This window comes from Cajanus cajan, chromosome 7 (assembly GCF_000230855.2).
Source record: "Cajanus cajan strain Asha chromosome 7, NIPB_CcT2T_4, whole genome shotgun sequence".
Taxonomy (NCBI): Eukaryota; Viridiplantae; Streptophyta; class Magnoliopsida; order Fabales; family Fabaceae; genus Cajanus; species Cajanus cajan.
Window position 1 is genome coordinate 9889249 of NC_138523.1, and position 14020 is coordinate 9903268.

The 14020-nt window shown below is 34.4% G+C and overlaps 1 protein-coding gene across 2 annotated transcripts; it reads left to right on the forward strand.

Annotated features, from left to right (window-relative positions):
* The first annotated feature begins 6212 nt into the window (after positions 1-6212).
* LOC109814406 (uncharacterized) lies at positions 6213-8752 on the forward strand. 2 transcript variants are annotated; one of them, XM_083060599.1, is made up of 2 exons: positions 6213-8212; positions 8458-8752. In XM_083060599.1, the coding sequence occupies exon 1, from the start codon at positions 7061-7063 to the stop codon at positions 8171-8173; it is 1113 nt and encodes a 370-aa protein (XP_082916725.1). In that variant the 5' UTR covers positions 6213-7060; the 3' UTR covers positions 8174-8212; positions 8458-8752. The 2 variants fall into 2 exon arrangements, with proteins under 2 accessions (XP_082916725.1, XP_082916724.1); XM_083060598.1 differs by having other exon boundaries at positions 6222-8212; positions 8449-8752.
* Positions 8753-14020: the final 5268 nt, after the last annotated feature.

Consider the following 14020-nt stretch of genomic DNA (forward strand, 5'->3'; position numbering starts at 1 on the left):
TCGAATTAAAAATATTTTTCAGCGATATTATAAATAAAATAAAAATTATAAATTAATTATTATCATTATAAATCATTTGCTTATAATTAAATAGAAATTATAATATCAATTTTTTTTTTTGCATCAACATAAAGAGAATAATGTTCATTTTTTATTTATGAAGAGAATGTTTTTATGTTTCTATCTCTAACATGTTTTTATTTGTCTTTTATTTAGCTATAAGATGTTTATGACTTTTTTTTAGCGTGTGAATTATATATAATTAATTAATGGGATGGGAGTATACATATATCAGTATCCACTATGCAATGGATAAGTACATCCAATCAATTGGCAAACCAGGTGAAATTGACAGGGTTAGAGCTCATTTCATGCATTAATTCAAGTACATTATGCAACATTGAGGGCCCAACTAATATCCTTGCATATTTTATTTATTATTAATTATTTATTGATTTCTTAAAAATGCTGAAAATAGAAGGATTTTGTTTATGTTGAACACTCTACTCTCTTACATGGATCCGTGCATCATGCAGTAATGCACATTATTGCACTCACATGCTTGTCCCAGGCCCCTGCGGCCCTACTGCACATATGTACAATTACAATGAAAGAGTTTTGCTTCATTCACATTGCAATATTGCAGGCATGAGATGAGATAATTATAACTAAAAGATAATATTAAAAACATGCAAACCACTGAGTGAACAGTGTATATGATAAATACAAGTGCTGAGGCACATCGCATGGAAACGCTTTGTCTCCCTTTTGGAATTTTAGTTGTTATCATCATGGTTTAAGATTTTGACTCGTCAAATAATGAGAACGAATCCAATGTCTGGCAACACCTACTAACAAGTTGTTCAGCAATCAGCATAAACTTAGAAAATTAAGCGTACGCGCATTTCAGCACGTTCTCAGCATTAAAGGCCAAAGTTAATATATATGCACGTACTTTGAATTCATATGTTTGCAACTAATTCACGATCCTATCAAGAAGAAAAATTCATGTTAGGGAAGGATATTTATTTGTCGCAATCAAGTGAAGAAACAAAATGATTTATCTATTTTTTTTTTTTAATTCATTACGTTCAGTAGGTGATTTGGTTGGAGCGGGGTTAAGATCATTACTTCATGAAAATTCTCTAAATATTTAAACAGTTATTAATCAGAATTCATAGTCGAGAGCTTTTATTAAGTTGAAATATATAATTTTATGCATCAATATTGCTTACGCTGTTAAAAAGAAAATATTGTTACTGCTTCACTGGTTCTGCGGTTCTCGGGTTCAGACAGCAAGAAGATGGTGCAGTCCCTTGTCGGCCTCAAGAATTGCAGATTGTCGGAGAGAGCAGAGCAGAGTGCAGGAAAGTTTAAGCTATATTTGTTTTTGCTGATTTACTGTTAACGATAAACGCGAAGATGAAACGTGTTTGTTTCGAGTGAAATACGAAGAAAGAAAAGCGGGAAAAAGCGGGAGAACTGTACAGAGGGTTCTTCGATAAACTATGGAAAAAAGCGAAGAAAGCCACGTTGGCAAGGATTGAAAGACTTGGTTACCTTTTTGAAAATCACGTGCATAATCGATTATGCATGACACATAATCGATTATGGATCAGCATAATCGATTATGCATTATACTGGCCCATAATCGATTATGTATGCACATAATCAATTATGTGGCATATTTTCACTTCCAGGCATGCCCAAAACGGGAAAATTGGAACAGTCAGTTCCAAATTACTAAAATAAGGATAATTTAATAGCCTAAAATAGGTCGTTCCCAAACTGGAACGGGCCGTTCCAAACTAGTAAATTGACTTAAAAATCCTAGTTGAGAACGGGCCGTTCCAAATTGGCTGTTATGGGTAAAAATGCAACCCCAAATTTGTAATGTTAAAAATTTCTTAATTTTTTAATTGGTAAAAATTAACTTGTACAATTAACAAATGTATCTTCATTTCATTCTAATTTATGTCAATGATTTATCAATTTTTTTAAATTTATTAATTAACTTTAAAAAAATTTATTGTTCATTTTTTTTATATTAAGAAAATTCTATTATTTAAATATTGACATCAAAAAGTGGAAATATAAAAAAAATATAAAGTAATACATGTTTATAAAAGTAAAATAGTAACACTTTCATAACATTAATAAAATAATATTAGAAAATATAATTATCATAATATATTTTGTTATTATTATTTATTATTATGAATATTATTATTATTAATATTATTATTATGTATTATAATTAGTATCATTATTATTTATCATGATTCTTATTATTTTTCTAATATTTATTATTATTATTATTTATTATTTTTTAATAAATTATACTTATTAATATAATTTTATTGTAATTATTATTATTTATAATAAATAATATTATACTCATTTTTAATCCAAGGGTAAAAGTGTAAATTACATATTCATCTATTAAATTTTTAATTTTTATCTATCATTAAATTTAAAGCAAATATTTAAATTAAATTATTTTTAAATTAAGATTTTATATTTACTTTTTTAGTTAAAATTTTTATATTTATCTTTTAATTATAATAATTATAAACTTTTTTTAACCTAAGGGCAAAATAATAATCTTACAAAATCATCAATTAAAAAAATTATTTTTATCTATCACATCAATCAATTCACTCACAAACTTTCTCTACACTTTTCACTCACTTTCCCTTAATCCAAACAACCTCACTTTCTACTCACTTTCCCTTCAAATCCCTCCTTTTCCACTCCCCATTTTCCATCTTCAAATCCAAACAAAGCCTAAGTAAGCTATACATTGTGGTCGATTTTCCTAACTTTGATTCTATATATGACATAAATATTATTAGAAAGTTTTAATTTGAATAATTTTTTTATAACTATATTATTGATAATTTTTTTTTACTAATTATTCAATGATTTATTTTTGTTGAAAAATTTGATCTTATTTTTAATAAAATTTATTATTTATAATTATATTTTTGATACATAAAACTTGAACTCTATATCTTATTTAAAAAGATCAAATATAATACTAGTTGAATAAAGATTTATTATGGTAATTAGTTAGCCTTTTGTTATTAAGTGCCAGAAAACAATGTAACACCGAAATATTTAAATAATAGAAATAAATTATCATTAATAGAAATTATTCACATTAATATAATGGTGGTTTATTATCACTGTAATATGTTAGTTTCTTAAAAAACAATTTTGATAGATAATTATAAACTAAGATTGCGTTTGACCTAGTTTATATATATATATATATATATATATATATATATATATATATATATATATATTCTTAAGAAAAGATATCAAGTTAAACAATTTTTATATAAAAAAAAATTAAGCTGTTTATTTATATGGAACAAACTTTGAAGGAAATAGTTTTAATTAAAATGATAGGAGGAACTTTTATACGACTTATAATAAACTTATTCATATGCAATCTTTTTTCTTTGAATCCCATATAATTAGACCTATTTTATTTTTTAAAAAAATCACTAATCTCCTTATTTGAGTGCTACTCGATCGGGCTTTTTCATTAAATAATAATTATGAGTAACATATTGTCATTGGTCTAAATAAACAGTATAATATTTATATACATGAATATTGGACTCATTAATTTTATTTCCTTATATATATATAGGTACAGAGGAAATATTAGTGAAAAAATGTTAAAGTATCACTAACATTTTTGTATTGTGATTTTAGACATGCATGATCGTCCTATATGCAATTCCAACTCTAGTTTCTTTAATTGGACTCTCTTGAAGTAAAATTTATGGCAGTATTTGGATACTCTCTTAAAGACACTTTTTATGAAGACCTCTTAGAAGATTAAAAACTTCATCCTTTTCTATTCTTTTCTTTCCCCATTTCAAGAGTTTCTAAAATTCTACTTGATTAGGATGTATTTTAGTTTGAGCTTTTGTAATTAACTTCTTTATCTAAATTAATTTCATCTCTTTTCATGTGATTAAAGTCTTTCTCACCGGAATGATTTGAAACTTAAATTTTTACAATTGAAACTTGAGATCTGAACTTGTTTTGACCTAACCATAGATTTTACTCCTTGCTATATCTAGGAATAGGATTTGATTGTATGAGCTAAAAATTACACTCATTTCTCTCCTACTTTTATCATTCATGTTTATTGTTTCTTTTCATTTCATTTATCCTCGTCATTTACTGATTAGTATGGGAGGACAGAAATCAGAAAAACCTTTCAATGCAGTGCAGCTGAGATTTCTTTGCTGCAATAAATTGAATCACCGAAAAAATCTCAGTAAAATGGTCCCCACCAATGGTACCATATCTGAGATGATGTTGCGAAACTCGATGCTATGAAAATGGATGGAGCAATCATCGACCCGTGTTCACTATGGTTCTGTCTTAGTTGTTGCTGCATGTTACCAAATGAAGACTAGGCCCCACTTGAGATAGCTGCAGAATCCATGGGGTCTGCAACTGACAAAGGATCACGAGTTCTATCAAGTTTTGGCCCAAACTCGTTGGCGATTGCTGATATCTCTTTAGACCAGTTTCACAAACATTAGTGCTAATTAATCCATGCATGCAAGATTGCTTCAAGATAAATGGATCATTCTCCTTTTTCTCCATCGTCTTGCCTCGTAGCAAAGTTATGTCAGTTTAGTGATATCCTAATAAAAGAAAAAGGTAAGTTTTTGAAATTCGAAGAAAAAGGTAAGTTAAACTCTTATTTCTTAACATTAAATATACTCTTCTTTTCTTTTCTTTCATTAAAACATACATTAATATTCCCTCTCCTTTTATGAATACGAATTACACTTAGACCACAAACTAAAGTATTTTCGATTAGCACACATGCACGAATGTATAACACTAGTTAATACTTACAAAAAATTATGAGAGTAATATTAAGCTAATCTGACTTTATAAAATAGGTTAAAATTTGTTGTAAGAGATTATTTTTATCCACAAAAGTTACATTGTAAATTTTATCATAAATTTATTTTTTTATCCGTTTGCATATAATCATATGATTTTTTTTTCAATTGCAAGTATTTATGAAGGACAGTGACTTCTTAACCAAACCAGCTAGTGCTAGCATATATATATATATATATATATATGTCTTAGACCTTTGTTCTACTAATCAGACAAGATATAAATCGAAGGGCAAAGGGCAAATATACAGTGCATATTGAAGTGTCAGTGTATTATAATATACACCGTACGTAGACTAAGAAATTAAAAGCCAAAATCTGAAGCTGAATGCCGGCGAATATAGTGGGAAGTCTACGCGTCAAAGGTTGCCTTAAATGAGCTCTGCAAATGCCAAATGATTTAGATTTTTTTATTGGTTCACTGTGGAGTATTATCTGTCAAACACGGATAATTTCTCTTGAAAATTTGATAGACATTAAATATATATGTTTTTTTTTTTTATTGAGTTTTCTGCGATCACAATAGTTAAGAGTTGATTCATGACCACTTAATTAATTAAAAGATTTGAATCTCTTGTCATTTGCAGCTACTAATTAAGTTGGTAAACCAAATTCCCACTCTCTAGTCGCTACCTTAAACATTACTGTAGCCAGAGACGGTAAAGTTCTTCTTATATTGGTAACAAAGAGGAACAAGTAACTGAAGTAAGATATGCAGCTCGTGGTAATGTTGGGTATATTTCTATTCTATGGATTTTTAAAAATGTGTACATCTTTCATTTTCTTTATTATCTCATTAGATTAGAAAGTAGTTAACAGAATTGATAAATAGATAAAATATTCATATAAAAAAACTATAGTTATAATAATTTACTATATATCTATATTATACAGTTATTACTTTACTAAAAAAATAAAAAGGAAATAATTATTGTATTTCTGTAAAAACAAAAGTTGACAATATATTTATTTGTTTTTTTAAATAATCAATATCCCATATATTATAAAAAATCGGTCAAAGAAATTTTCTAATTTTTGTTGATTGAATAAAAATTAGTTCTAATCTTATGTCAAAACTAGTAAATAATTTTTTGAAAAACATTATTTATCAAAAGTTAGATATTTAAATAACCACAAAGAAATAAAAAAACAAAATTCCCTAAATAGATTTGGATCTGTCCCTAACTTTTAGCTGAAAATTCCAAATTAATGATTGTAGAAGATAGTTTCGAATTTAACTGTGTATCACAACTTTATTGTTGTATACCAACTCCCTAGAAAGAATGTTGAAGGATAGATCTACTCCTCTTTTTTTTTTAAAAAAAAAAAAATCATGTTTGAGATTTAATTTTCTTAAAATATTTAATATAATTGCATATATACTTTAATTCAAAATCATTTGTTAACCAATAAATGTTTCATCAGTGTAGGCATTTGGAGAATAGTGATGCATGCATGCATGGAAGATGCTCAAATCTTTTATTGCGATTTGCGAAGGTAGTATGGGCTCTTTCCCACTTTGAACACACGGAAAAGATTATCCAAACGTGACATGGATGGAAAGCTTATCCAATGTGCTTGTTGTTTTCCTTTGGCTATGTTTAATTATGATAGCTAGACATCAGAAAAGGATATATAGTTCTATTTAGCTGTGAAGTTTCTGAGGAAGCATAACAAATGGACAACATTGATTATGATCATTGTTACCGTCATGCTTTCCTTGCTGTCTTTTAGAGATGTTATGCATATACTACACATTAGTTATGCAGAAATAAGTCGTAAATATAGTTCTGAAATTCATATTTGTTATCTAATATCTTGTTAGATATGATCTTTTTATAAAATAATTTGTTATTATTTTGAGTATATTTTGTAGCATTAGTTGCCTAAAGGTTAGCCTCAATTATAGCTTGTCAGTTATAATGGCAACCTAAATTATAGCTTGAAATTTGTATATATTCCTTATCAATGAATATGCAAAGCACGACGGATGATTTCCTCCATGGTATCAGATTAGGTTACCTTCCTCAAATCCTAAAAACCTAGCCGTCACTGTTCTTCTCTTCTTCCAACCAATTTTTTTTTCCCTTCCTTCTTCCCATTGTTGCTCATCAATGGCCGAAAACTCCAAATTTCACTCCGCCCTAGCTGTCACCAACGTGAAGCATCTTATTCCAATCACCTTGGACATGGAAACCAGCCAATATCACTCATGGGCAACCTTATTTAAGGTCCAAGCTAAAGTTCATTCAGTGCTTGAACATATCATCCCCCCTACGAATGCTGCAGCCATAACAGCATATCAAACAACCAAGGCCGCTGATCTCCCACTATGGAACCGTCTTGATGTTTTTGTACTTCAATGGATTTATGCGACTATATCTCCTGATATTCTCACATCGATCCTCGTGGCTGATGATTCGGCTGAAAGAGCCTGGCAGCGTGTCGCTGATTTATTCCAAGATAACAAAAACTCTAGGGCGATGTATCTTGAAACTCAGTTCACAAACACGTGCTTGACTGATTTCTCCTCAACCTCCGCCTATTGCAACCACCTCAAATCTCTTGCTGACCAATTATCTAATGTCGGGGCTCCTGTTTCAGAACAACGTCTTGTGCTCCGCTTGCTCGCTGGACTAACCGAAGCCTATGCTAGTTTTGTCACGATTATGCAACAGAAAGATGAATTGCCCAGTTTTGCTACAACATGTTCTAGTTTAAAGATGGAAGAGACCACGCTTAAGGAGCGAGCAGCCCGTGAATCTGGTTCCACTGCCCTCTTAACCGTGGATGAAGGCTTCTCTTCACAGCCGCAACACCATAACAACAATATCACTTTATCACAGGGTCGTAATAATTCTAATCGAGGCAAGAAAAACAACCGCGGTAGAGGCAACAACAACCGCGGTGGCAAAGGCAGACGCGGTGGTGCCTGGGCTACAGGCGCTGGAAGGGGCGGTGCACCACAACAGCAGCAGTACCAAACCTACCCACCGTACCAGCATCCCTTCTTTAATCCTTGGGCAGGGTGGGCCCAACCTCCCTGTCCTTATCCAGCAGCCTCATGGCAACCTAGACCTCCACGCAAAGCTGGTATTCTTGGATCAAGACCACCACAACAAGCATACAATGCATCTGTAGCACCATCCAATGTTGGTTCCACACCTACAGATATTAATGCGGCCATGCATAGCCTTTCACTATCTCAACCAGATGAGAACTGGTAATGGACACCGGTGCTACCTCTCATATGACGGCGGACCAAGGTACACTCTCATCTTATTTTTATTCGAGCAAAGATCATAATATTGTTGTTGGTAATGGTCATTTGATTCCTATTCATGGTCATGGAAGCACTACACTATCCCCACCCCACCCTCCTTTAAACCTAAACAATGTGTTGCATGCCCCAAAACTCATTAAAAACCTAATATTTGTTCATAAATTTACAACTGACAATTTGGTTTCTGTTGAATTTGATCCATTTGGATTTTCTGTTAAGGACTTGCAGACGGGGAACCATCTAATGAGGTGTAACAGCACCGGAGATCTCTACCCCATCCCTTCCAAAAATCAGGCCATATCTTCCCCAACATTTCCTTCGGCCTTAACTGTCTTGTCTCCTAATTTGTGGCACAATCGCTTAGGCCACCCAGGACCTACTATTATCAATTGTAATAAAGGCAGTAATGATTTTTGCACTTCTTATCCTCTTGGTAAACATGTGAAATTGCCATTTAATGCGTCTTGTTCGTTCACTGAATTTCCATTTGATATTATTCATAGTGATATTTGGACATCACCTATATCTAGCTCTTCTGGCCATCGATATTATGTTTTGTTTCTTGACGACTTTAGCAAATTCTTGTGGACTTTTCCCATTTCTAAAAAATCACAAGTTTTTTCCCTCTTTCAATCGTTCAAAACTCTAATTAAAACACAATTTGAAAGAGACATCAAGAATTTCTAATGTGATAATGGCAAGGAATTTGCTAATAGTCAATTTCAAAAATTATGCCAACAAAGTGGAATGCAATTTCGATTCTCCTGTCCTCACACCTCTCCTCAAAATGGCAAAGCTGAAAGGCAAATTAAATCAATCAATAACATTATACGGACCTTATTAGCACACTCATCCATGCCACCTTCCTTTTGGCACCATGCTCTTCAAATGGCCACTTATCTTCTAAACATTCTTCCCACCAAAGTTCTTGGATATTGTTCCCCAATGCAAGTCCTCTATCGGAAAGATCCCATCTATTCCCATCTTCGTGTCTTTGGTTGTCTATGTTACCCACTCTTTCCAGCCACTACAATTCATAAGTTGCAAGCAAGGTCAACCCCATGTGCATTTCTTGGCTACCCATCACATCATAGAGGTTACAAGTGCTATGATCTTTCGAGTGGAAAAATTATTATTTCCCGTCATGTAATTTTTGATGAGACACAATTTCCTTTCTCAAAAATCCATGATCCATCCCAAGTGTGTATGACCCTTTAAGTGAAGACACCTCTCCACATTTAACTCATCACCTATGAACCACTCTCCCTGTTACAAACCCCACCACACATCCAGGCCAAGACTCTCGACCACCTTCTCCTCAACCAACCCCACCCGCTCCCACCATTCAAATCTTAGCCTCACCAAATACTCCTCTCTCTTCTCTGACCACTACCCATCAGCCCCCAGTACCCAATCCCAGGCCTCACCAAATGACCACTCGTAGTCAACATGGCATAGTTAAACCAAACCCCAAATATACCCATAATTTGAGTACTTCCACCACCACCTCTATTTCCCCTTTACCAAAAAATCCGGTGAGTGCTCTTCATGACTTAAATTGGAAAAATACCATGACTGATGAATATAATGCTCTAATTAAAAATAAGACATGGGAGTTGGTACCCCGACCTCTTAATGTGAATGTAATTCGGTCTATGTGGATTTTTCGACATAAACACAACTCTGATGGTTCTTTTGAGAGGCATAAAGCCCGTCTTGTAGGTGATGGCAGGTCACAAAAGAAAGGAGTAGATTGTGATGAAATATTCAGCCCGGTAGTGAAGCCGGCGACCATTCGCACAGTTTTGAGCATTGCTTTATCAAAGTCATGTCCCATTCATCAGTTGGACGTCAAAAATGCCTTTTTACATGGTACTCTCAATGAAACAGTTTATATGCATCAACCCATGGGTTTTAAAGATTCATCTCATCCTGATTATGTTTGCTTGTTAAAGAAATCACTCTATGGCCTAAAGCAAGCCCCTCGTGCTTGGTACAAGCGTTTTGCAGATCATGTGGCCACAATCGGTTTCAATCATAGTAAATCTGATCACTCACTTTTCATATATCATAAGGAATCTGACATTGCATATATTTTGTTGTATGTTGATGATATTATCCTAATAGCTTCCTCTGACTCTCTTAGAAATTCAATTATGTCATTATTAAGTGCAGAGTTCGCTATGAAGGACCTTGGTCCACTGAGCTATTTTTTAGGGATTGCAGTTACCCGTAATGCAACCAGTATGTTTCTCTCGCAGAAAAAGTATGCGGAAGAAATTCTTGAAAGAGCGGGGATGACTAATTGTAAAACTTGTCCCACACCGGTTGATACAAAGCCCAAACTTGGTGCCTCTAATGACATTCCCTATGAGGATCCTACTAAGTATAGACGTCTTGCAGGTGCATTACAATATCTTACTCTTACAAGGCCTGACATTTCTTATGCATTGCAACAAGTATGTCTTCATATGCATGATCCCAAGGAAAATCACATGAATGCTCTCAAGCGTATTTTACGTTACATTCAGGGTACTATTGATTTTGGCCTACATCTGTATAAATCCACCATTGGCAACCTCCTCTCCTACATAGATGCCGATTGGGGTGGATGTCCGAATACTAGACGATCTACCTCTGGATATTGTATTTTCTTCGGTGATAATTTGATTTCATGGTCATCCAAACGACAACCTACATTATCCCGCTCTAGTGCCGAGGCCGAATACCGAGGAGTAGCTAATGTTGTTTCTGAATCTTGTTGGATTCGAAACCTCCTTCTTGAGCTTCATTGCCCAATTCACAAAGCTACAATGGTGTATTGTGACAATATGAGTGCCATTTATCTATCAGGTAATCCAATTCAGCATCAACGCACAAAACACATTGAAATGGACATTCACTTTGTACGTGAAAAAGTTGCGCGTGGCGAAGTTCGTGTCCTTCATGTTCCATCCCGCTATCAAATTGCTGATATCTTCACCAAAGGCCTTTCGCGCATACTCTTTGATGATTTTCGGGACAGTCTAAGCGTTTGTAAACCTTCCGCTTCGACTGCGGGGGTGTGTTAGATATGATCTTTTATAAAATAATTTGTTATTATTTTGAGTATATTTTGTAGCATTAGTTGCCTAAAGGTTAGCCTCAATTATAGCTTGTCAGTTATAATGGCAACCTAAATTATAGCTTGAAATTTGTATATATTCCTTATCAATGAATATGCAAAGCACGACGGATGATTTCCTCCATATCTGAATCTAGCTTACTGAACCAATTTAAAGAATAAGAAAAAAATTCACTCACAAATTATTTAAACCATTATGTGTGTAAAAAGTTTAAACTGATCCGTATTGATTTTTAATCGATCCAATTTATATTAAAAAATTAATTTATTTTGAGGAAAAATTCAACCGACCCACTTTACAATATTGTTTTGATTACTTAATTCATTTTTACAATGTGGATTAGTTTTATTCGATTCAATTTTTTTAAAGAAAAAACTTATTTATACATGAATATAAAATGAATAATCGTATATAAACAAACCAATTTTATTTTAAAAAATCCTATCCATATTTAAAAAAAAATGAATGAATCTACTTTATAAAAAATAAATTGATTTATTGATCAACCTTTATAAAATAAATTGGTTGAATTTGATTTAAATTTTTCAAAAAACTCAATTTATTATCACCTCTAAGTATAATTAAGTTTAAGGGAAATCAACTTTCGATCTTAAATACTATTGCGCATATTGGTATTAATTATAATTCTTTGATAATGCATGTTCTCACCTGAGATTGATCTAGGGTGATCTCTTTGATGAGATTGGTGAGTCTCATCTGCTTCGTACGTTGGTTATTCCAAGATGAGGGTGGTACCTACAAAAGAGACTCTGATGCTTAAGTTCATTTTTGATAGCGTAGATGTCTTGAATATATAGCATGCGTACTTGGTGATTTTTAGGGTTATCTTGGTTTGCCAACACATTGGCAATTCTAGGGTTTTATTGTGATTGCGGCACGATGATAAGATCATATTTCTAGTTGGTGGATGACGTGGCTTTTATAAGTCGATCTAGCTTTCCGATGTCATTGACTCCTGGCTGAGCTTGTTTACTTGGTCGAGCTTGTTCGAGTTCACTAACTCAGTCGGGTTGGTACAGTAGGCCCCCGAGCTTTGAGCACCATAGTTGGATCGAGGAGCTTACTTGAGCTATTGGGCAAGGAGTTGCATCTTTTCATTTCCCGCTCTTGGGCCAAGCACCACGTGTCATAGAAGGGTCGCTTCTTTTCTCGAAACGGTGGCGGCTGTAATGAAGAGCGGAGGCTCATAATGATCGGTTGCACCCTGCCATTATTAGCCCCTTTTTAATGTGTTTGCTCCTTTGTCGTTTATTGGGTTTTGGTTTAAAATGTTGGAGTTTTTCATTTCCTTCTTCACTTTCGCGCTTGCCATTACCACTACTATATTTGCCATGTCTCCACTTTTTTGTTGCGTTTGTGTATTTTTTGGTGACGTCTCCGCCTCCTGTCTTCACCATTCGCCAATCTACGAGTGTCGGTCTCTAGAGTTTCCAGGTACTTCTCCCTTGCTCTCTCCTCTTCCCCTTATGTTCTTACTTAAGAGTGTCGCGACGCTGCCCCCGAGCCCATGGCCCAAGGCGTTGGTCGTTCGGCCAAAGGAAAGGCCAAAGTTCAGGAGGAGGGGGTCGTAGTTGCTAGGGGGATAGCCATCAACAACAATGGAAAAAATAGGAAAAGGGGTGGGAACAATCAGAGGGATTCGCACCCCACCATCTCTGTTCTAGGATATGAATGGGTTAGGGGTGATGTAGGGGGATTCGAGAGTAGGTTTAGGTCCTTTCTCGAAGTGAATGCTCTCTAGAAGTCGCTGACGATCTACACGTAGACCATTTTCAAGCTCATCAGGGCGAGCCTTGTCAGCCTAGTGAACATGTGTATATGTCAGGTACTGCGAATACCTCGTTTTTTATATGTATCGTTGTCTTTTTAGAGACCTCGGTGTTTGCCTTCCTTTCACCCCTTTCGAGTGTTCCTTTCTCAAGTATGTCAACGTCACCCCTGCCAACTTCACCCCAACAGTTGGGGTTTTCTACGGGCCTTTCAGGTTTTGTTCTCGTATCTAGGAATAGGTACTTCGCTGTCTACCTTTCATCATTTTTACCAACTAAAGTTGGGCGAGCCCCCCTTAGGCTGGTGTCTCTAAGTGGTAGTAAGGTTATGGGGTTGTTCCAACTTTACTCCCAATCTTATAAAAACTTTAAGCAGGAGTTCGTGCGGGTTCATCCTATAAATAGTCACCCAAAGAGCGACAACATCTTCTACCTTGACGGGGAGCCGAGGTTTCCTTTCTTCTGGGAGTAAAACCCTGTCAAGTTTAACGGGTCTAGCTGTCTCTACTTATCGGCTTCTAACAAGGTCGATATAACTAATTTGGAGGAACTACCTCAGCCTTTGGATAGCAAGATCGCCTTGTCTCTTGCCTACTTGCCAAACAAAGACAAGGGTTTAGAGAGTGAGTATCTTCTCATCAAGTCTTAGAAGATTTACCTTTTGTTTGATGACATTTCTCATTGTTTTGTGTTGCTTAATTTTCCAGAAATGATGGGAAAAGAAAATGGTGCGAGCTCAAGGCGAAGTTCAACACCGAAGAGCCCCAGGTTTCTAAACTTGGGGAGGAGGAGGTCCCCGTGTTACGTCCTCGCCACAAGAGAAAAAGGGTGCCTAAGGAGGTGGTTGAGGCTTCGGTTGGCCCGATACTTGAGGAG

Excerpts from the sequence above, each read along its gene's own strand:
- LOC109814406 (XM_083060599.1), top strand. The coding sequence starts at position 7,061 with ATGGCCGAAAACTCCAAATTTCACTCCGCCCTAGCTGTCACCAACGTG.